Source organism: Dreissena polymorpha, chromosome 5, assembly GCF_020536995.1.
Source record: "Dreissena polymorpha isolate Duluth1 chromosome 5, UMN_Dpol_1.0, whole genome shotgun sequence".
In the NCBI taxonomy this organism is placed as follows: domain Eukaryota; kingdom Metazoa; phylum Mollusca; class Bivalvia; order Myida; family Dreissenidae; genus Dreissena; species Dreissena polymorpha.
In genome coordinates this window covers 39,377,746-39,402,406 of record NC_068359.1, presented here as the reverse complement: position 1 = coordinate 39,402,406, position 24,661 = coordinate 39,377,746, and the positions used below count along the sequence as shown (strand labels likewise).

Here is a 24,661-nt window from a genome sequence, read left to right as displayed (position 1 = left end):
AAGGAAGTCCCTCCTTACCGAAAATCAAGTTTAGGCGGAAAGTGTCGTCCCTGATAAGCCTGTGCGGACTGCACAGGCTAATCTGGGACGACACTTTATGCACATGCATTATGACCAGCTTTCACAGAACAAGACACATTTATTCATCCACACACCTGGCTAATTTGTATGGAATTAATATCCCATAGTTATACATCAATAAATGTTACAAGGCAGTTTACTTGTGAAATTTATGCTCATTATAGAAAACATATGAAACCTGTCTTTAAATGAGACATCAACCCTTGGATAAACATATAGATAACATGCTGAATGGACCAGGGCTCTATATCTTGTTGACCACTTCACAGTTGCTGTATTCACACTGTGATTAATATATATGGATTCAATCAAGTTCTTTCAACTTAATGCTTCCACTTTTCGGATAACAATCTTAAATTGATATACGGCTTCTTCATTTTTTCAGTTAAAATTTAAAATTAAGTGTAACTGTTAAGTATGAGTGAAATAAACAATTGGTATATTGGGAAACGTGCCATTTGGCACCAAGCTGGGTTCTTTGCTGTGGTAAAAAATAAAATCCCCTTTCAATGTTCTTAAATGTAGCCAAGAATTGAGAATATTGAGAATTGAGAATATTGTTTCCAATGGATCCTTAGCTTAATAAAACAGATAAGGTGACTGATAACATTTTAGCCTCCTTATGGGAAAACGGGGTTTAATTCATGTAAGCGTCATCTCAGATTAGCCTGTGCAGTCAGCCTAAACTGGAGTTTCACTTCTAAGGGACTTCCTTTAAACAAAAAATCCAGACAGCACAGGCTAATAGCTTGGACAACACTTTGCGCACTTGCATTAAACCCTGTTATCTTCAGAGCGAAGCTCATTTTAAAACCATAATTTTGTTTATTGTAATGACAATGACTTCCTATCCGAGTAAAAAAGCAATTGCATTTACAACCTGTAAGATCAGATTTCATTTTCAGTGACGCGTGCTAACTGAAACAATAGTAAAATCAATATGACAGAACCAAAGACACCTTAATAGCATTAATACCCCATACCCATAAAGACCTCATGTCAGTAAATTAACTGTTGAAAAATAATTTTTAGAGTTGCCCTTTTTGGTAAAAGAAAGTCGAGTGTTTGAGTGCCATGGGCAGGGTTTTCTAATAATTGGCACTAGTGCAGGCTAGGCAATGAAAAGTGATGTGATCAAGTCTGGATTTAATTTTCTATGGTCAAATGTCCAGCTTTTCTGTTGTGACAACAAAAAGGTATTTACTTGGGACGTGTTCTGAGAAAACTGGGCTTAATGCATGTGTGTAAAGTGTTGTCCCAGATTTGCCTGTGCAGTTCGCAAAGGCTAATCAGGGACGACACTTTCCGCTATTTATGGTATTTTTAGTTTCAGGAAAGTCCCTCCTTACCAAAAATCAAGTTTAGGTGGAAAGTGTCGTCCCTGATTAGCCTGTGCTAATCTGGGACGACACTTTACGCACATGCATTAAGCCCAGTTTTCTCAGAACAAGGCTTACTTGAAAATTGAAAAAAGGAGATATATAACTGTAAACAGACAATCTTTTTCTATTTTTTTTAGAAAAATGTATTTGCTGATTTATGTTCTTTTCAAATTGACTATGTTATACAGGAAGTTCAAACTATCATGCCTTTGCGATATAAAGGGATCTTTTCACGGTTTGGTAAATTGACAAAATTTAAAAAAGTTGTTCCAGATTTGCAAATTTTCGTTTTAGTTATGATATTTGTGAGGAAACAGTATTACTGAACATTTACCATAGTCCAATATACAGTAGCCATTATATGTATCTTTTGACGATTTGAAAACCTAAAAATTATAAAGCGTTGCAACCCGAAACAATTGAATAATTTGGAGAGTTCTGTTGTTGTCGTTTACATTTACGAAACAACGAAGATTGCTTATACAAGGTGTAAAATACTTTTTGTGTGTACTCTCGGCGGAATAGCCGAGAGGGCTAATGCGTTTTCAAAATATGCCAAAATCTGTGAAAAGGCCCCTTTAAAAAGTACGGAATAGTTTATACATGGTAAATTAACATTTGCTGCACCAGACTTCAGCAAGATTTAAGTTTGTATAACTATCAGTTCTAATAAGGCTCTTTCTCTACACAATAGCTATTTTTCAGTAAATTGTGTCTATGCAATGCTCATCGTTTTTAGTATATCCTATGATTTTCATTTAAATCGTGTTCATCTTTACGAATTTTACATACTAGTTGTTTGTTACCTAGTATATATATTTATTTAACCCAGTCCCACTCAGATGCAAAGTGAAAATGGCAACAGCATAAAACCAGAAAAGCCTGCAAGTTACTCGCAGTCTGTTCAAGTTTTATTATGTTTGCTGCTCATCAGTAACTAAGGGTTGGAAATAAAGCCTTAAAAACTTGAATCTAGAAAGAAAAGTCTTTAATGAGATTTTACTTTCTAAGGGACTACAAATGCGTCAAAATATGTATCTAAGTGGTAAAGGGTTAAATATGTATCTAAATGGTAAAGGGTTAAATACCGGTACGTATCTAAGTGGTAAAGGGTTAAATACGTATCTAAGTGGTAAAGGGTTACAATGGAATATCTGTCATCACTTGTCTAACTGTATTTATTAAGGAAAAGAACTATACCAGCCTAGATAATGTTCCAACCCTGTTAATTTATGCACTTGTGCTTATTCTATGGTTACTCTAATGAAATTAAACATGCTTAAACCAAATAAAGCACCGTCCAAGTCCATAAAATACCACACAATTCTTTTTTAACAGAGACGTAGAAAAACCATTTATTTTGTTTAATGATACACTTACTGTATATGAAATAAATGAATGGGTCCAATATCAATTTTACAGAACAAGTTACTTAGCCATATTTAAAAGAATAGCTTAGCAATGATAACATGAGTGTGTTTAAGGCAACTACTACAAGGCTAAAACATCGAAAAATGATATTTTCACTGCATTTACAGTTCAACGTTATGAAAATGCACAATCATTGAATCTCATTGAACAGAATGGAGGACTTAAAATGGCCAGGACATATAGTTCAGAGCTGACATGAGCCCCCTTCTGGAAAAACTGGGCTAAATGAATGTATGTAAAGTGTTATCCAAGTTTAACCTGTGCAGTCCGCACAGGCTTATCAAGGAAACAAGTTCCGCTTTTATGATATATTTGTTCAAAAGGAAATCTCCTCTAAGCAAAAAAAAATCAGTTTAGGAAAAAAGGGTCATCCCTGAGTAGCCTGTGTGGACTGCGCGGGCTAATCTGGGATGACACTTTAGGCACAAGCATTAAGCCCAGTTTTCCAAGAATGAGGCTCAAATCATTATTGACATACAGTCTTTATATGAGATGCGTTCTGAGAATCCTGGGCATAATGCATGTGCGTAAAGTGTGCAGTCTGCACAGGCTAATCAGGGACAACACTTTCCGCCTAAACAAGATTTTTGGAAAGAAGGGACTTCCTTTTAACGAAAAATACCATAAAAGCGGAAAGTGTTGTCCCTGATTAGCCTGTGCGGACTGCACAGGCTAATCTGGGACGACACTTTACGCACATGCATTATGCCCAGTTTTCTCAGAATGCGACTCATATATTCTCACAGAATGGACGACTTTGAATGGTCCAGGAAGGTGAACAGGGTGATCACAAAGAGATGGACGGAGATCAAGACTACGCTAGTGATGAAGGACTTTGTGGACTACCTGATCCAGAAAGGGGTCTTAACCCTTGACTACTGGATGGGCCTCAAGGCCAAGCCCGTAACAGAGTCCGAGCGAATGGAGGACTTCCTGCATCAGGTATTGAAGTCTTGATTACTAATCTAATTTATATTTGCCTGTAAAGTTGTCCATAGCATCTTAGAGGACAAAATTTAAATACTTATTGTCTACAAATAATAATGAAATGAAATATGACTTGTTAAACTTGTCAAAGCTGTCAATTACACTGCAACTCCAATATAACGCAGATGACAGCGTCAAAGCCATGCATCGCGTTATAAACAGACAGCGTTATAAGTTTTGAACTCATTTATTGCAGGAGGGCTATAAAAACAGGTATAGTATAGCCTATAATATAGGTCCTGTGTATTCAAAAGATTGATAGTAAATAAAGTTACAGTATAAGAGCGTGATACACGGAGAAACACATTATATTTTTCATACCTTTATCAGATTATAAATTATCACATTTAATGTAATTATTTAATTATCACATTGCAAAATGCTCCAGTAATGGTTAGTCTCTAATTGATTATAATTAAACAATAAGGCAATCAGCTCAATAGGTGCCGCCATATTTGAGTTTCAAGAAAACACTTTAGACAGAAATTGAACGTTGGAAAAAAGAACAGGCCGCATTATATTGGATTTGGCGTTACAACAAAACGCATGATATTGGATTTACAGTTTAACGCAACACATACTACATTAATGAACAGCATCTCCAGAATAACTCCTGATGTTGAGTTCGATATTTTAGCAATATACATCTAAACAAAATAAAAACCTCTGAACTGTGTCTACATGTCCCAATAATATCAAAAAAGATCCAAGCGATTTTCTTGACAATCCGGTTATGAGTAGTTGTTGTTGTTTGATGTGTAATTCCTTAAATCAACAAACATTCATCCTTATTTTTCAAAACTTTTGCAAATTTATAACCCATGTTTACCATAAACTTAGTTATATTGTTTTTAACAAACTGCCAATTACGTATAAAAATTACCCCAAGGAGAGAAACTCTTTAAGAATTATTTCTTCAGTTTCAATCTTTTTCCTATACTTAAGGTATTGTTTTTTATATATATATAATGTACTTGTCAAAAGAAAAAGATATGTTTAAACTAGGTTTCAAAGTTCACCCAGCAAAAGTACAACTACTTTCTGGAAGCGTTGTTGACCATCAACAGGCATGAACTCGTACAGAACCTGATCATAAACCAGAAAGTCAAGCCAAAGAAAGTGGAGCCCGATGACAAGCTGAGACCAATGCCTAAGGAATCGAACGCAACACAAAAAAGTAAAATGCCTAAATCGGTTGAGCCTAGGCTCTCTAAATCCGCTGATGGACCAACTATGGCACCGGCAGATACGTTTATCACAACACTATCTGAAACAAAGGGTCAATCCGACATTGATCAGCTTTCAGAGTGGAAATCCACAAGTCTAGGTATAAGAATAATGATGTACAAGTATCTTAGAATTTTACATTTCAAGTTTCAGTTGATTTAAAAAGATATCTTAAATTTTAACATTTCAATGTGCAGCTGATTTAAAAAGATATCTTAAATTTTAACATTTCAATGTGCAGCTGATTTAAAAAGATATCTTAAATTTTAACATTTCAATGTGCAGCTGATTTAAAAAGATATCTTAAATTTTAACATTTCAATGTGCAGCTGATTTAAAAAGATATCTTAAATTTTAACATTTCAATGTGCAGCTGATTTAAAAAGATATCTTAAATTTTAACATTTCAATGTGCAGCTGATTTAAAAAGATATCTTAAATTTTAACATTTCAATGTGCAGCTGATTTAAAAAGATATCTTAAATTTTAACATTTCAATGTGCAGCTGATTTAAAAAGATATATTAAATTTTAACATTTCAATGTGCAGCTGATTTAAAAAGATATCTTAAATTTTAACATTTCAATGTGCAGCTGATTTAAAAAGATATCTTAAATTTTAACATTTCAATGTGCAGCTGATTTAAAAAGATATCTTAAATTTTAACATTTCAATGTGCAGCTGATTTAAAAAGATATCTTAAATTTTACCATTTCAATGTGCAGCTGATTTAAAAAGATATCTTAAATTTTAACATTTCAATGTGCAGCTGATTTAAAAAGATATCTTAAATTTTACCATTTCAATGTGCAGCTGATTTAAAAAGATATCTTAAATTTTAACATTTCAATGTGCAGCTGATTTAAAAAGATATCTTAAATTTTAACATTTCAATGTGCAGCTGATTTAAAAAGATATCTTAAATTTTAACATTTCAATGTGCAGCTGATTTAAAAAGATATCTTAAATTTTAACATTTCAATGTGCAGCTGATTTAAAAAGATATCTTAAATTTTAACATTTCAATGTGCAGCTGATTTAAAAAGATATCTTAAATTTTAACATTTCAATGTGCAGCTGATTTAAAAAGATATCTTAAATTTTAACATTTCAATGTGCAGCTGATTTTCTTATTTGTATATGTGCAGTGCTTAAATATGAAATATGCTTATTTTTATTATTAAATATGTAGTTTAATCAGTGGTCAAGATAAGTATAAATGAGCTCCTTTAGATTGTAATCATGGCCTACGCATATTTTAAAGATTATCTAGGTTTTTTTTGTTTTTTGCGTTGTTAGGTTTACCAATCCAAACTGCTATAAAGTTATTCCAAGGACTGTTAAGATAAAGTCTATGTTATAGTTGTTTAACAAGGTATAGTCGGTAAAAATGCAAGTATGAGAACCATTAAAGATTACACAAATGTAGACTTATCAATACAGTTAAATCAGATTTACAACTGCAGTTTAATTCACAAAGTCATGAAACAAAAACAAACAAGGGACAAAATTGTCACAAAACCAGGTTTTCATTGTGAAAAAAAAATCTGATAAAGGGAGAAAACTCAAACTGAACTTTTGAAATGAACAAACAAAGTTAACCCCCTTTGTAAGTTTGTTTTTAAAAAAAATCTATTTTTAGTCGTGGCGACCTTGACATTGGAGATATTGACGTGATTCTTTCGTGCGACACACCGTCCCATGATGGTGAACAAATGTGCCAAATGATTTTAAAATCTCACAATTAATGACATAGTTATGGCCAGGACAAGCTCATTTATGGCCATTTTTGACCTTTGAACTCAAAGTGTGACCTTGACCTTGGAGATATCGACGTAATTATTTCGCGCGACACACCGTCCAATGATGGTGAACAAATGTGCCAAATGATTTTAAAATCTGACAATGAACGACATAGTTATGGCCCGGACAAGCTTGTTTCGCTCGCCCGCCAGCCCGCCAGCCAGCCAGCCAGCCAGCCAGCCAGCCCGCCCGCATTCGCCAATCTAATAACCAGTTTTTTCCTTCGGAAAACCTGGTTAAAAATTGCTGTCTTCATCATTAATAATATTAAATTTTGGAATAAGCTTTACATGAACCAACTGAGCCTCGTATGGCAGTTTGCACAGACTAATCAGGGATGACATTTACTGCTTTAATGGAATTGTTCATTTATAGTATTCCACTTTCAAACAAAAGTTTAGTAAAGGAAGAAAGTGTTGTCTCCGATTAGCCTGTCTGGACTACACAGGCTAATCTGGGACGGCACTGCATGCCTATGCATTAAGCCCAGTTTTCACACAACAAGGGTCAAGGGTTTTCTTTATTTGCATAGACACTACTGACGGCACAGGAGTGACCTCAGTGGACAAGATTCGACAGGTTGCCAAAGAGAAGCAGGCTCAGATTACTGAGAGACTGTACCAGGGCATAGCTACCAAGGAGGACATCAACATCAACAAAGATCCAGGTAATATCTCAGAAGGGTACATGTATTAGAGCTGTGCTCTAGGAAAATGGGGTCTAATGCATGTGGAAAAACAGGGCGTCATGCATCCAAGATTAACTTGCAAAGTCTGCACAGGCTAATTTGGGAGTACACTTTACACACGTGCATTAAGTGTCGGTCGTAATTAGCCGGTGTAGACTGCACAGGCTAATCTGGTAGGACACTTTACACACGTGCATTAAGCACTGTTTTCCCACAGCATGGCTCATTTATATCAAAAACAAAGGAAGCAGATAAGATATCAATCAGAAGGGTACATGTGTTTTTTTAAGAAAGAAAAGAAGCAAGAAAGAGATCAATTTAAAGGGTACATGTGTTTTCTTAAGAAAGGAAGGAAGCAAGAAAGATATCAATCAGAAGGGTACATGTGGGTTTTTTAAGAAAGAAAAGAAGCAAGAAAGAGATCAAATTAAAGGGTACATGTGTTTTCTTAAGAAAGGAAGGAAGCAAGAAAGATATCAATTAAAAAGGTACATGTGTTTTCTTAAGAAAGGAAGGAAGCAAACAAGATATCAATTAAAAGGGTACATGTGTTTTCTTAAGAAGGAAAAGAAGCAGGTAAGATATGAATCATACAGGGACATCTGTTTCCTTAAGAAAAAAAGGAGGTAATATATAAAAGGGTACATGTGTTTTATTAAAAAATAAAGGAAGCAGGTACGGTATTTATAAGAATGATATCTGTGTTTTAATCCGGAATGAAGCTGGTTAAATATAAACAAGAATTATTTCTGTGTTTTCATAAGGCACAACGCAGACATTTATAAGAATAATATGTGTTTTCACAAGAAAGGAAGTTTGTCATCTATAAAAGAATATCTATGTTTTTCATTAAATAAGAGGCAGAAAAGATATGTATACTACTCAAAATTTGCTAAGGATCACTTTTTATTTTCACATTATCTTCAATTTAATTTAATTTGTTATTTTGCAGGTTTTGATATTTGTATGTGTGCTTTTTATTTTATTTTTATGTATTGATTTATCATTGATGCGTGACGCTGGCTGAATCTAGATAGGGGTGAACTTCAAATTACACATACTATAAAAAGTGATCCTTAGCAAATTTTGAGTGGTATATTAGCATGCTATTTGTGTTTTTATAAGAAGGAAACAGGTAAGAAATCAATTAGGACACCTGTTATAACATTAGAATGAAAACCAAAAGGAAATCAAATGATAACTGTGATGTCATCAGAATGTAAACTGATAGAATTCCTACTCTTATTCTTGAAATTATTATAGGATACAATATCTGTTTATTCATTATAATCAGAATTTTGAAATATAACAGGCATATTGCCAAGTTAAATCTATAGACGTAAAAACCTGATAATCAAATTACAAGGAACATAATGGAACAGGGTGGTTAGTATTTAACACGGTCCGTTCAATTGAAAGAAAATGAAGCATAACAATTAATGAATAGATTAATCATCTAATTAAAGCATAAAATTGAAAACATTAGTGACCATATACTATAAATTAACATTATGTACAAGACGTGTCACTTAATGCTAGTGACCTTCGCAAATTTTTTACAACTTCATAATTTCATCAAACCCAAAACATATTTTACCAAAATAGAATGCTGATTTTGTAGTTCTCAATATTTTGGAATTTTTATATACTCTCAACTAATTGAAATGCACATAACTGTGGAACATACAACCATATACAATAAATATATAGAGAGATCTATATTTATCCATTTGTTTCATGCAATTTGTTTTTGACCGAAACATCTGAATGTTTACTGGCAAATTCATAGTATGTACACATTTGTTAGTCTAACAATAACTTCAGAAAATAATATTCACACAATTATAGAAGCATGATTGCAACATTTTAAACTTCAAACAAATTTAGGGAAATATATTTGCAACTTTGGAATTATATTATTTGGACCAAATTTGGATTATAATTACTACATCAGCTCTGATATATTTTTCCAGACAAGAAGGCCAAGAAGACAGTTGAATTCAAAGACACATCTGAAAAAGATGTGGACGAAACCAACCCTAGGCCAGGTAAATGTCTTCCACTGAATTTGAACAAAGCATGCTTGCCTTTAAAGGTACTGAGGCTTTCTTGTGTTAGCATTTTAAAGAGTTCTTGAAAACTCTTTAATAAAACTGGTTCCAGAATGGCTAGAATGTCACTGAATATGAGCCCCTTTGCATGCTGGGAAATTTGTCGTCTGCTAAAATGTTGTCAGCTTAATTTCTAAAATTAGCATTTTCTTCGATTTTTTTCAAAGAATATTATCAGAATAGCAAACAGTTTGGATCCTGATGAGACGCCACGTTCTGTGGCGTCTCATCTGGATCCAAACTGTTTGCAAAGGCCTTCAAAATTCGGTTTCCGCACTGAGAGGGTTAAATTTTATTGAACAAGGGACTTTTGTCAAAGCTTATCACTGACTACTCTTATGAGCACAACTGGAGTTTTGCTAAAAGGAGACTTCATTTAATTGAAAAATACCATAAAAGCCAAAAAAGTATCCTCCCTGATCAGCATGTGCCGAGTGCACAGGCTAATCTAGGACAAAGATTTATGCGTGTGCATTGAGCCCTGTTCTCCCTGAGTGCTGCTATTTATTTCCGTAGAGTCTAGAATGGATCCATTTTTTTTGTAATATTGGATACAACTAAAGTTTGCTGTAAAGGATTAGGGTGGATCTGGTTGGATCTGTTGTCACAATTTATTTTGAATCCAAAATAGACACTACCATTTATTTCAAGGGACATCCAAGAGCAGGGAGGACCTTTTAGAGGAGAGGGAGAAACAGCTGAGATCTAAGGAATCCGAGCTAAAACAGAAAGAGAAGGTATTGAACGAGCGTGAGATGACACTGATGGAGAAGGAACAGCAGCTACTCACACGAGAGAACAGTCTGGCACACATGGAGATCTCACGTCCTACCACTGCAACCTTGACCTTCACACAGACCTCTGAGCTGATGGACATCAGGGAACAACTGAAAGGTAACTTTCAACCTATTTCTTTTAGCTCAATGGCGTGGAATGCCAAAGGCTTATTGAAACACTCTTTAGGCCATTCCCTCTGTAGAATCTGAGGCCATTCCCTCTGTAGAATCTGTACTTGAGTGAGATCTAAAGAATGCTTCCACTGTGGGATTGAAGCTGTGACCTTCAGGTCGCTAGGCTTGCACAATTGATCCACTATGCTAGGGCAACCAAATGAAAGGTAATAGATGAAACAGATTTGTTTAATATTTGGTTCAAGTTGGGAAATAAAATCACAAAAGTAACGTCTTAAAATAATTTAACTCTTTGTAAGAGTTGGGAAAGCTTTCATAAAAGTGGTCCTGATTATCATGAACTTTTTGAAATCACTCAGAAAGACAGTATCTTAAGATTGTATTTTATTTGGTTGTTCTCATTGTGAACTCAGAAAGGTCAGGTCTTAACAGCATTTAACTGTTTGGTTGTGCTCAGAATGCACTAAAAAAATTGAGGTCAAAGCATCATTTAATTATTCAATTGTGCTTAGAATGCACTCAGAACACCATTTAACTGTTTGGTTGTGCTCAGAATGCATGCAGTGAAGTGAGGTCTGAACACCATGTAACTCTTAACTAGTGTTCAGAATGACTTTGACCTTGACCTTAAATTGATAGGTGTTGATAGGTGTGTCTTATTTGTTAACAACTGTACCAAGATATTTCAAAATCCTTGAATATGTGGAATAATTAGAATTTGATCAAGCCTTATTTGGCGGTGCTCTATTGTGACATCAAGCGTGACCTTGACCTTTAAGGTAACTGTCTGGTTATGACCCCGACCTAAAAGGTTACTCTCTGGTTTTGAAAGCTTAACAGTGTCAAATAAAAAAAAGTTAATTTTTGTGCCAAATATATTCGAAATCATTCAATGGTTGGAAAAGTTAGACCTTAGTTTATGATCTTGTTGTTTTATGTGGTCATTTTTACCTTTTCACTATTAACATCATGATAAATTATCTTGGAGGTTTCTTTGGTTACAGCTCTTAAGAAGGCAAGAGAACAAGAGATAGAATCTGAGCATACCACATACTGCAACACTCCAAAAGATGAGTATGTCACTGTGATGGACTTCAAAATAGTCCAACAAGAAATAGCGGAACTGAAACAAGATATAACTGAAGACAGAGAAGCAAAACAGGTGATACAACAGAAGGTGGAAGACATGAAACAGGAAATAAACACACTTCAAAGGACTATTGAAAAACTTAATAATGAAAAGACTGTAAGAAATGCTGAAATTGATAGGGAGATAAGTGTCCTGAAAGTGAAGCTCACAAAGGCGGAAACTGACCGTGATGAAAGTATTGGCAAGTTAAGAATGGAGTTAAAAAGTAAAGAAGAAGAAAGTATGAAAGTAAAAGCATCTTTGGAGCAGTTCCAAAAGCATTCGAGCAGCCTGGAAAAGAGAGTGGTTGTTCTAGAAACTGATAAACTGAAGTATGAGGCTGAGCTTCAACAGTATGAAAAAGAAGTCTCGAATCTGCGTCAAAACCTTGAGGTTAAGGAACAGGATCTAAATGACCTGAAAAATGTGCTGGAAGAAACAGAGAGTGAAAAAGAAGATCTCATTGAAATGCTAAATAAACTTAAACATGAAATAGACGATTTGAAGTCAGACAAAAAAAGGTTAGAAACAGAGAAAAAGACATTATTAGCTCGATGTGTAAAACCACAGTGGAGTGGAGCTGGCGGTAGTAGGAGACCATCCATTAGATGAAGAAAAAACAATAGGTTTATAAAACTTATATTTTGAGGGATATTTCAACCATAAACTCAGGTAAAATAATGATAAATTAATGTCAATAGTGAAAAGACATATTTTTATACCACAATAATACTTTCAAGTATGTGTTTTGCGTAGACATTTTAAACCTATTTTTCAGTTTTGTTTGTCATGGTTAAAATTGTTTTTAATGGCATGCTAAAGTTTTTCCTTGTTTTAATTGTGAATCTCAAGTTGTTATCGTCATTTGTTGTTTTGTAAACTGTTTGTTATATTAATACTTGTTTATTCTCTTTTATGTTAATGTTGATTGTTGTTAACCTTCATATGTTGTGCACAGTCATAAAAACAAACAATATTTTGTCTGCAATTTATCATTCAAACAAATGACAATAGCTCCCCCCCCCCCCCGCCACCAAACAGGGCCTTCACACAAGATTTTTTGCAACAAAATTGACCATAAGCGTTAATCTTTTTATATTAGTGTGACTAAGCCACTTAAATAAGTTTTTAGTTGACACAGAATTATGTACTTCTGTTAAATCATTGTTAAAAATAATGAGCTGAGAATATTATAGTTTAATAACTAGTGATGTCACGATGATCGAATAAAATCAATTAATCGTTTTCGATGAGTAAGTTAGTGATAATTGATGTCGCTGATTAATAGATAATCATTGAAAAGACTGAAATTGAGATAAAATTAGTTGGCAGTCTGTGGTTAGCATCTGAGTTTGTTTATTACACAATTTAAAACAAAACCCTTGTTTATATTGTTTTACATATCACCCGTTTATTGTGATATGAATGTCATTTTTCAATATAAAAGTTATATGAATTTTCAGGTATTATTTCTTAGTTGAGTATACATGTTATAAATTTTGAAATGCAATTACTTTATATACAACAGTGCATGTTTCCTTGCCCATGTTAAGTAAATTTCATAATGTGAGAGACAAGAAACAGTCAGAGACGGGTGATGCTCCTCAAAGTTTTTTTTTCTCACAATATTGCACTATATATTAAGATAAAAGGAAACGTCTTGAGGGCACAGTAGTTGGGGGGACAAGATTTTTTTTATATAAAATTTCAAAGGGCCATAACTCTGTGAAAAATCATCCGACCAGAACCCGCTGATAATTAATATGCACATCTCCTCTTGGTAGTGAAGCTTCCCATAAAGTTTCATTGAATTCCGGTCATTAGTTGCTGAGAAATAGCCCGGACAAGAATTGCACTATATGTACAGTTAATGGAAAATTTCAAAGGTAAGTATTTAATTAACCTAATTCAACTAATCCAAAATTAAGTTCCTTAATCTAGCAATATAACTTAAATCATTTCATGTATAATATGAACTGATAACTAGAGGTAACACAGAAGGGATAATTCCACATATACAAGAACAATCACAATATGTAAATACACAAGCAAACAAGTGAAAATTGTTTTGTTACCTGCGACTATGAGCATAATTTTTATACGAGCCTCCATCATCTGATCCACTTTTGTAAATAGACTGTTAACACAACTGGCCTCTAAGTGTGACCTTGACCAGAAAGATTTAGCTATGTCATTTCTGTTGCATAAGGCACACCCTTAAGTCATATAATGACCAAGGCCAATACATCTTGCAATGTATCAAGCCCCATAGTGGATTCGTTGCTGAGTTACCCATGGAAATTGTGCGAGGCCAAAGTATCTGCGAAAAATCAGGCCAATCGGTCAATATGCTTATCAATCAGACATGATTTTCACATTCAATGTCACAGTGACTTTGATCATTGACCTAAATTTCAATAGGGATTATCTACTGTTCAATGTCAATGCATCTGCAAAGTATGAAGCCCATAACTCAATCCTTTGATGACATATCAAACGGAAACCAATTCAACACTTAAAGTCACAGTGACCTTCACCTTTGAACTAGTGCCCCCAATTTAAGTAGGGGTCATCTACTGTCCAAGGCCAAATGCACATGTGAAGTATTAAGCCAATCGGTAAATGCATTGATGAGCTATTGATCTGAAACGATTTTCACACTTATTGGGACAAGTGACCTTGACATTTGGCCTAGTGACCCCAATTTCTATAGTGGTCATCTACTGTCCACCCTAGTGACCCCAATTCTATAGGGGCCATCTACTGTCAAACGCCAGTGCACAAACAAAGTATCAAGCCAATTTTACTCCATTCAAGTTATTGATCAGAAACAATTTTCACTTTTAGAGACAGTGACCTTGACCTTTGACCAAGTGACCCAAATTACAATTGTGGTCTTTACTGGCAAAGGCCAATGCACACATGAAGTATTAAGCCAATTGGTCAATTTGTTCACAAGTTATTGATCGGAAACAAACTGGTCTACCGACAGACCGACATCCAGGAAAACAATATACCCCCTCTTCTTCGCAGGGGGACATAATAACTGATTGACAAATGGTTATGTTGATTAAAGAGTTCTGTTGGCCATCTATGAAGAAGACATTATTGTTGTTGTGAAATATATACATTAAACGTATTAAACTATTTGCAAGTCTCACACTTAATACTGAGTAAATAATGTCACGTAAGTTTATTTTTTTATAATGTGGACACATAAAAACAAAATGCCTCGCTGAGGTAGTTACGTGAAAATTTTTCCCATAAGAAGCTCATAATTATTTAAAGTAACATAAAATACTGGAAATCAACAAATATTTCTCAAAATATTTCGTAAAATAAAGTAAACTCATACAAATCAGTGTTCCTTATAGCAATAGCCAAAATTTCAACGCTACATGTTGTATGGTAACATAGATTTAACAAGATACAAAAGGCTCATTTTTATTTGTTGTGGCACAATTTTTTTAATATATTCCATTTTGATTTCCCGCAACGATATCTATTCATATGACAACGAACACTAACATGGTACATGAACATGTGTTGAATATATTGTCTCACAAAAAACAGAAAGGGCATTTTGTATCTTTTTTAATCTATGTTACCTGACCACAATTAGCATTGAAATTTTATTTATGGTCTTTTAACAAAAGGACCCATATTTATCATCAACTCTTATCATCAACAGCAATTTCAGTAAGCTTACAACAGAAAATAAGCAGTACTTGAAAGCCTTTGTTTTACAAACACTCACACTAAACACAAGTAACAGGACACTTTTCCTACATGTAATGTCAACCAACTTTCAGCCAAAATGCAGTGCTCAAGATAAGCTGCGTATTTGCTTACTTCACACAATAAAAATGTTTAAAACGCAAAAAAAGAGAATATTATGCGTATTGAAATTGCAACCATTTTGACTTTGATGCAAATTCTTCCTTTTGATGCGTACGATACAACAGCCTCAATCAAAAATGTTTATCTTATTTTCTATAATTTTTCTTTGGAATTATAATTAGTCAAAAGTTTGATAGCAAGCACCTGGATGATGGAGGAAGAAAACCATTGAATTTATTCAAACAATCTTTGTAATTAATGATTTCAAAATAAATAAAGCGTCTGACTACATTCTTACAGCTACATACGTTTTCAATCTGACTTAATCCGGTGCTCATTGTGCTTTTACTTGTAAGGTGCCTGTGCTTTCAGTTTTCATGTTGCATAATAAAAATGTCTTAGAGAGGTTGAAAGATGTCCGCTATTGTTTCGCCTCAAAATCAGTCCATCACAAATTTTTTCCAACCAAGAAAGCCAATATCTGCTGAGTCAGTCCTGTCATCAATTGTGTTGGAAACTGTGTATGCGGCAGTTGAAAGTAGCGAGATAACATCCAAAAAAACATAAACGAAACTTCGTGAGTAAACAACCGGTCAAACGTAGAAAGTCATATCCTTGGTTATAAATCATTCACATTGATGGAACAGAAGAGATTGAAATGTGCATATTGCACCCAGTTTAATTTAAAACAAGATATGTGTTTGTCTGAAATACTATGTCCCCTTTTGCGCCGCTTTGAAGCTATATAATAGACCTTTGACCTTGAAGGATGACCTTGACCTTTCACCACTCAAAATGTGCAGCTCCATGAGATACACATGCATGCCGAATATCAAGTTGCTATCTTCAATATTGCAAAAGTTATGGCAAATGTTAAAGTTGGGGCAAACAAACAAACAAACAAACACACAAACAAACCAACAGACAGGGCAAAAACAATATGTCCCCCACTATAGTGGTGGGGGACATAAAAATGTATGGTCTGCAGGAGGAACCCTAACATACTGTGCTTGTCGGTTGCAAGACACAATGAATCTAATGACAATGTCAGTTCTGCAAAACTGTTTTTGAGTATCAATGTTAATATCATCATTGCTCGTAATGAAAAAGAAACCTATGATGGAAATGTTAAGTGCGCGAGATGTTTTTTTTTTATGTATAGCCTTGCTAAGAATGAAATACCATCAGAAAGAGTAAATAATATGTTGGAGTTGCAAACTTTAAACAAGGTTTATTTGAAATACCAGAATTAGTGAGGTATGCATTTTTTTACTTTTTTTCACCCCATTTCCAAAATGAACTCACCCTATTTTTCTAAGGCAATAGGTGAATACCCTATTTACCCAAAAAGTATCTGGGACATGATTATATCTTACGATGTGTTTAGTAAATCTTAATTTATTATTCCCTGTGACCTTTACTTTTTACATCAAGACTACCCAGCATACTGGTTTATATGAGCATAGGTTAGTGTTCTCTAGACATTATGTGCAATTTTTGTTCATTTTAAAAGCCCCCGTGGCCTTGACCTCTGACAGGTTGAACTGATAATTGACAATTTCCTCTGAAATAATCTCACCTTTTGAGCATGGGACACAATTGTTATGTGAAACATTTCATGTAAAATGCCTCCAAATTTAAGGGGGAAACAAGATGCTGCTATCAATTAGCACTGATGCCCCCAGTGAAAGCCTCATCAGTAATGATTCATTGGCTCATTTGAAAAAGTATTAGAACATTTTTTTTTCTAACGTAATAGAAAATAATTCCTCTAACTAAATTACTGTCTAGCATTTTCTTTTCTTACAATTGCTTATCAAGAACGAAAAAAGTCTTGGTCATTTATATGTATGGACTTACAAGGTACAGCTGCAGTGAATAAGCTTTTGTAAGATTTGAGCTGTTGACCTTGTTTGTGTATATACATGACCCAGATTTCACCGGGTTTCATCTAGATTGAGTCATAAATGTGGCCACTTAAGAGTTACAATACAATTTTTATGACATTTGATGAGATGGCTTTTCGTTGCATGTGACCCAAAATATGGTTACGATTAAAATTCTGCTAAGTTTCTTTCTGATTAAGTCATATATGTGGTTTATTTGATGGCAACACGGTTTTCATAAGTTTTCAACTGAAGCCCATGAGAACCTTATTTTTGGATGAAGATTCTAAACTTGTTTCATAAAAATTGGAACTCATCCTTCACATTGTCAGGATTAACATTCAGACAAAGTTTCATTCAGATTGAGTCATAAATAAGGCTTCTGAAGTGGTTGCAAGGTTTTTGTATGATCATAACCCCTTGGGACCTAATTTTTGGTTTGGAGAATCAGATTTTTTCATCAAGATTGGATGCAAAATGTGGCCTCTGCAGTAGTAACAACCTAAAAGTTGATGACACAAAACATAATTTGCCCCCTTGGTGCAAAAAGGTACCATGTGCCTTCTAATTTCAATGTCACATGGTACCTTTTTGCACCAAGGGGGCAATATGATGACAGACATAGGGTGACCACAATCGCTCAGGGCCCGTATTCACCCACCCATTCTTAGACTTCAGAATAAAGAACAGACTTGGAGCCTAGCAAAATACTCTCGGCGTTTGAATATATACAGGCTACCAATGGTGATTATTTCGTTAACAAAATGGTCTAGAAGAATAATGATAAAGATAGAGGTGGTTTATACCAAGTTTGACTAAAAAATTAATGAAATTATTGAATATTCTGATTTAAAGAATTTTCTTTATTCTTAGACTAAAGTCTAAGAATTGTTTGGTGAATACAAGCCCTTGGCCCGTATTCACCAACCCATTCTTAGACTTAAGAACAAAGAATAGGCTCCCCAAAATAGGCATCAGATTGTGGGACACACTGGCAAAGTTATCGCCACAAAATGTGGTTTCAGAGCTGCAGTAAATGTAAAACACCCAAAAATATTATCAGTATGTATCTATATACAGTCTACCACTGGTGATTCTGCCATAAAAACATTATTCTTCATGAAGAATGATTGGGGTGGTTAATGCCAAGTTTGACTTTGGAATAAAAGCAGAATTTGAACTCCAAGTTAAAGAGTATTCTTTATTCATAGACTTTAGTCTAAGAATTGTTTGGTGAATACTGGCCCTGGTGGGTTAAACATGGCACATAAACATCTTATTCTGATAAGAAACAATGCATTCATGTTTTAACATTGTTTTGTTGAAATGTGTTGGAAAATATCTTGCTACAAGTTTGTGTCTACATACTTAACGACTGACCAAAGGACACACATCTACTGTGATTCAAGTATAGACACCTTTACTTTGTTGGAAGGGGGGATCATATTAATAAGTTGTTTTCTAAATATACAAAAAGCAATAAGATTACCATTTCAAAACAATTTTTATTTTCTAACAAGTTAACAAATTATACAAAACAGAGATCAATTTACAGACTTTGGTTTCCCTAATACTGTTTACAGAAAACAAATTTAAATCTGGTATAAACAAAATGTTCAAAATAAAATCTGTATTTTTCAGAACACAAGATAACCATTATGTTGCATACAGAATTGAACAAACCAAATAGCCACATTTAAACAACCCTTCAAAACTTGTGTAGCAAGAATAATTAGATAATTGCCCTAAATATAAACAAACTTTTTTTAAACGCAGGTATATTCCAACCGGCACAAATAGGCTGGCCATAGAATAGTAACAGTAAATAAACATTAACTTTGCAAGTGTATTGTATGAAGCAGCGATGTTTTTCCTTCTTTATAATGTACTGAAAAAAGCACTTTTAGTGTGATTGTTTTATTTTGTGGTACATAAGCGCGCCTTTATAGGTTAGATTTGTTAACATGGCAATCTGTTACCATTGGTACAACTTATTAGAACTAAAATATTTTTCTAACTCTGAATCCGAAAAAATAATTTGGGTCGTGGCCATTTCAGACTGTTGGTTGAGAAGAGTAAAAGAACATCATTTTATTTTTGGCCTTATCCCACTACCGAATCGCAGCAGGCATTAAACATTGCCAAGTCTTCATGAACAAGAATAACTTCGGATGTTCAAAAATGTAACAAACTGCTAAAGCAGTAGAAACTCTTATTAATGACTAGAAACGATGCATATTACTCTTGTGACTATGTGTTTAACATGGGCTGACACACATACAACAGAATTTATAAGAATAACACATGCTGAGTGCTTACATGTTACTTGAAATACCTCCTATTTAAGTTACTAATGGTAAACATTTTAATACAATTGATAGGAAGCATAACATATTAACACAATTGATAAAAGATGTATTATATATTTATAAATCACACTACACACAAATATGTGTGTGTTTATGAATTGGCCACACAAGACTTTTGTTTAGAAGTGTATTACAAAAGTATTGCATAGTATGTACAAACCCCTGATTTGCAACGTAGAGGTCAATACATTCAATTATAAAGATATATTTTAAAACATTGCATGCCTCTGCGACAAACACTTCTATCTCAGGAGGGTAGGTTTTTCTTTCACTCAAGACTATCCAGCCCCTGTGACCGTGAGCTCTTGACTATGCAGCCCCATGTGACCTTGACCTCTGACTATCCAGCCCCTGTGACCTTGACCTCTGACTATCCAGCCCCTGTGACCTCTGACTATCCGACCCCTGTGACCTTGACCTATGACTATCCAGCCCATGTGACCTTGACCTCTGACTATCCAGCCCGTGACATTGACCTCTGACTATCCAGCCTATGTGACCTTGACCTCTGACTATCCAGTCCCTGTGACCTTGACCTGACTATCCAGCCCCTGTGACCTTGACATCTGACTATTCAGCCGATGTGACCTTGACCTCTGACTCTCCAGCCCTTGTTACCTTGACCTCTGACTTTCCAGCCCCTGTGACCTTGACCTCTGACTATCCAGTCCCTGTGACCTTGACCTCTGACTATCCAACCCCTGTGACCTTGACTATCCAGCTCCTATGACATTGACCTCTGACTATCAAGTCCCTGTGACCTTGACCTCTGACTATCCAGCCCATATGAACTTGACCTCTTGACTATCCAGCCCCTGTGACATTGACCTTTAACCATCCAGGCCCTGAGACCTTGACCTCTGACTATCCAACCCCTGTGACCTTGACTATCCAGCAACTGTGACCTTGACCTTTGACTATCCAGCCCCTATGACCTTAACCTCTGACTAGTTAGCCCCTGTGACCTTGACCTTTGACTATCCAGCCCCTGTGACCTTGAGCTCTGACTATCCAGCCCTTGTGACCTTGAGCTCTGACTATCCAGCCCCTGTGACAATGACCTCTTGACTATCTAGCCCCTGTGACCTTAACTTCTGACTATCCAGCCCCTGGGACATTAACCTCTGACTATCTAGCCCCTCGGACATTGACCTCATCCACACACGTTTCAACCAAGCTTCATGTTCATCAGGCAAAAAATGTAACCTTGGCGGAGTGATCACAAGCTATTTATAAAGCCATAAAAGGACAACTGATGGCCAAGTTTGTTTGCATTTGAGAAAAATGTTTGGAACAATTTTAACATATGTCCTGCAATGTTCACAATGTAAAGGCTAACTACAAACATGGCAGACAGACAAAAAGACACTTGGCTCGGATCATTATTTTGAGGTTGCTGCAAAGATATCAACAGGTTCATACACAGCAAAATGCAAGAATGTTTTTTAAGAACATTACTATTCAGCTTTAGTCTGTCAGGGTCATTTACATTAATGTCTATAGACAATGTAATGGCTTGAGTTTATATCATATTTATGTCATATTTCATAGTTTATGTTGACCCAAGGAAGGGTGATTATTTTTCTTTTTAACATCTTCTGGTGTAAAAAGGAAGATTTCATAATGAAATGCACAACATAACTTGTCAAAGATGTGACATCTGCAGCATTTGCAGCACAAAGTAACTTTGTTGACCCCTAACCTGTCACTGAAGACCATGTTGGTTTCCAATGATACACTGTCTAAACATAAATACGCAAGTGGAAGAGGTTTCGACAAGGAAATCCGGAAGCTAGCTTGTCACAATAGTAAGGAAGAGTAGCTCACAACATGCCATAATATGTAGCAAGTTAAAACATTTGTTTTTACTCCTGATGCCTCTCTAACCCTTCACCACTTAGATATGTATTTTGACGCATTTGTAGTACCTCAGAAAGCAACATTTAATTAAAGACCTTTCTTACTAGATTCAAATGTTCAAGGCTTCATTTCCAACCCTTAGATACAGATGAGCAGCAAACAGTATAAAACCTGAACAGACTTCGAGTTACTCGCAGGCTGTTCTGGCTTTATGCTGTTTGTACATAATCATTTTAACTTGGCTTCTGAGTGGGAAAGGGTTAATGATAAGAGCATGGTATAAGAAATACATAGAGGACCTCAATGCAATGTAATACAACATTGTGATTTCTGAGAAAACTATTCTTAAAAGTATTTTTAAGAATAGGTCTAGATCAAATATATGACCCTAGGGGCATTTCCACTTTTGATCCTAGGGGCATGATTTGGATAAATTGTGCTGAGAACCAACAAGAAATATCTTTTTTTTAAATATACGGCATTGATTGTGGTTGGATTTGGTGAAAGGTAAAGAGTTCAATGAATGAGATCAAAGATTGCGAATGTCTTTTTCTGTGCAGTTCTTAGCTGCATCACACGCAGTACGGGATGTTACGCGGAGTTTTCGCGGCTTATTTTACATTATTACATATTGCTGGTCATAAACCTATAGATACAAAACAGAAAACCAAAAGAAGAATGGAAGAGAAATTAAAACATTAAGTCAACCGGCCACACGCGAAGTATCCGTACATATTTTAAATATTCATACGAGCCTTCTTCGAACAAACCTGTTTTAGTGGTTTGTCGATTATTAACAGTATCGAGAATCATCCCGCTCATGCTTAATACATTAGTCAATATGGTGGAATAATTCTTGTTAAATTAATCAAAAATATTATTTATCATGATATTGTTGAAAACACATTAAGAATTTAGTATTGACATACCATAATTATATCGCTGAATATTTTCATTTAACATATTTCTGGTCTAAAGAAAATTCCACAGTCCAGGGTATATGCCAGATTCTTGAGTCAGATAGACTTCAGCCCTTATCAGCAATACAATAATGGTCTGTAGCTGTTAATGAGATAACATGCTGAGATTGACCCTTTGAGAAGGTTTACCCGAGAAAGTGATTTATTGCTGCTGACCACAAGTCTTCCAGATAACCAAAACACTTCACCTAGTTCACGCGATAGCGTCTATATTATATAACGATTATTTCACTGGCCACGATTCGACCCTGATACTGGCGCTAGCAATCCTCTGAAAATAAAAGGTGCGTTGATGTCGAGAGTTGAGTGTAAAACTGTTCTATCTATCAAGCCTTTTCATTAGAGATACAATTGTTTCATGCAGTAGAACAGTGTTACAAAGACGCGTCCATGTTTCCAATGTTCTGGTGGAATGTTCAAATCAGCCAATTGAATAAATGAAGTGTATTCATTTGTATCTAGCCGCGGGAAATTTTATTAGAATTTTATTGGACACTTACTAAGGTCAGGTAAGGTGAAAAGCTGGCTTATACAGCTACGCCGAAAAAACACTACATATCACATATCAAACTTCTGTGCATTAGAGGAGAATTCTGTGCATTAGAGGAGAATATTTTTAAGTTTAAGTGAAATATAGGTCTATATACATGTACCCTTATGGCAACTGGGCGGGGCAAGAGTTTAACCTAGGGGCATAATGTAACAAATCTTTGCAGAGGACTAGTAAACAGTGTTGCACACCAAATATAAAATAGTAAATCATAAGTTTCAGAGACATAATTTTGCTTATTGTATATAACAGTAAATATGAAGCAATAGAAAGGCTAAGTGTAAAAGAGCCATAACTTTTTGTAATTTTTTCAAAGGATACTAAAAATGTCATATGCATAACTTCTTATCATAAGACACAATGCGTGCAAGTGTAGGTGTAGCAGGTTACAACCTTAAAGAGAAGACCTGAATACAAGTATAATTTGTGTCTACAGACAGACAGACTTCCATGTCTACCCCAATTATAATTGGGCCGTGCTCTGTGAAAAAGCTGTTTACTGCATGTGCATAAAGTGCTGTCCCAGATTAGCCTGTGCAGTCTGCACAGGCCAATCAGGGACGACACTTTCGGCCTAAACTATATTTTTGCCAAGAAGAGACTTTCTTGAAACGAAAAATATCAAACAAGCATTAAAACCCCTTTTCGCAGAGCACAGCCAATTATAGTTTTGGAACATTTCCAGGCAACAAAATAGCTTTTTAGTAATAAAATGCTCAAAATGCAACAATAATACATTAACTAGTCTGGCTGTCAAACAAACAGATCTGTTAATTATATGCATTTAAATGCCATAGACAAATTGCGTGTTGAGTCGAACTTGGTGCAGCAACTTAGCAACAGGAATATCCTGGTAACGTGCTATCTCCTTTGCAACTGTCACTGCAAGGCCAGGACTGGATAACCCAAGGCCACACTTTGGTATCTGAAAAGAAAACATGGAATTTGTGACACATTTTGTCTGAAGTGTTATCATGGAATTTATGAATTTTCTGTCTTCAGTATCACTATTGAGTTACCATATCTTTGTATGACCAATGAATATGCAAATAAAATAAAGTACAATAAAATGAGATGAGCACTTAATTGTGGATTACCCAAATAATGACACAGCAGTATGATTTTAAGTCACATAAATACTCAAAATCAATGAATATTTCGCAAAATATTTCGTAAATTAAAGTGAATCCATAAAAAATCAGTGTTCCATATAGCAATAGCCAAAATTTCAATGCTAGATGTGGTATGGTAACATAGATTTAAGGAGATACAAATTTCTTTCTTTTGGAACAATATATTCCATGTTAATTTCCTGCAACGATATCTATTCATACAACACACGAACACTAACTTGGTACATGAACATGTGTTGAATGTATTGTCCCACAAAAAACAACATTTTGTATTTTGTTAAATCTATGATATC

The 24,661-nt window shown here is 35.0% G+C and overlaps 2 protein-coding genes across 3 annotated transcripts in view; one reads left to right on the top strand and one right to left on the bottom strand.

The window, feature by feature from the left end:
• The first annotated feature begins 3,669 nt into the window (after positions 1 to 3,669).
• LOC127881252 (uncharacterized) lies at positions 3,670 to 12,604 on the top strand. The gene is made up of 6 exons (XM_052429005.1): positions 3,670 to 3,836; positions 4,887 to 5,208; positions 7,444 to 7,578; positions 9,573 to 9,647; positions 10,362 to 10,604; positions 11,626 to 12,604. The coding sequence occupies exons 1-6, from the start codon at positions 3,720 to 3,722 to the stop codon at positions 12,360 to 12,362; spliced, it is 1,629 nt and encodes a 542-aa protein (XP_052284965.1). The 5' UTR covers positions 3,670 to 3,719; the 3' UTR covers positions 12,363 to 12,604.
• A 6,357-nt stretch (positions 12,605 to 18,961) lies between these two features.
• The window catches only part of LOC127881245 (uncharacterized), a 40,850-nt gene continuing 35,150 nt past the window's right edge, over positions 18,962 to 24,661 (bottom strand). For both annotated transcript variants that reach the window (XM_052428987.1, XM_052428988.1), the window contains exon 9: positions 18,962 to 24,160. In XM_052428987.1, the coding sequence (XP_052284947.1) occupies positions 24,020 to 24,160 (141 nt within the window). In that variant the 3' untranslated portion in view covers positions 18,962 to 24,019. The remainder of the gene's footprint in view (positions 24,161 to 24,661) is intronic.

Excerpts from the sequence above, each read along its gene's own strand:
- LOC127881252 (XM_052429005.1), top strand. The coding sequence starts at position 3,720 with ATGAAGGACTTTGTGGACTACCTGATCCAGAAAGGGGTCTTAACCCTT. Across the intron at positions 3,837-4,886 it reads TGGAGGACTTCCTGCATCAG|GTTTCAAAGTTCACCCAGCA; the intron begins GTATTGAAGTCT and ends TGTTTAAACTAG. Across the intron at positions 7,579-9,572 it reads CAACATCAACAAAGATCCAG|ACAAGAAGGCCAAGAAGACA; the intron begins GTAATATCTCAG and ends ATATTTTTCCAG.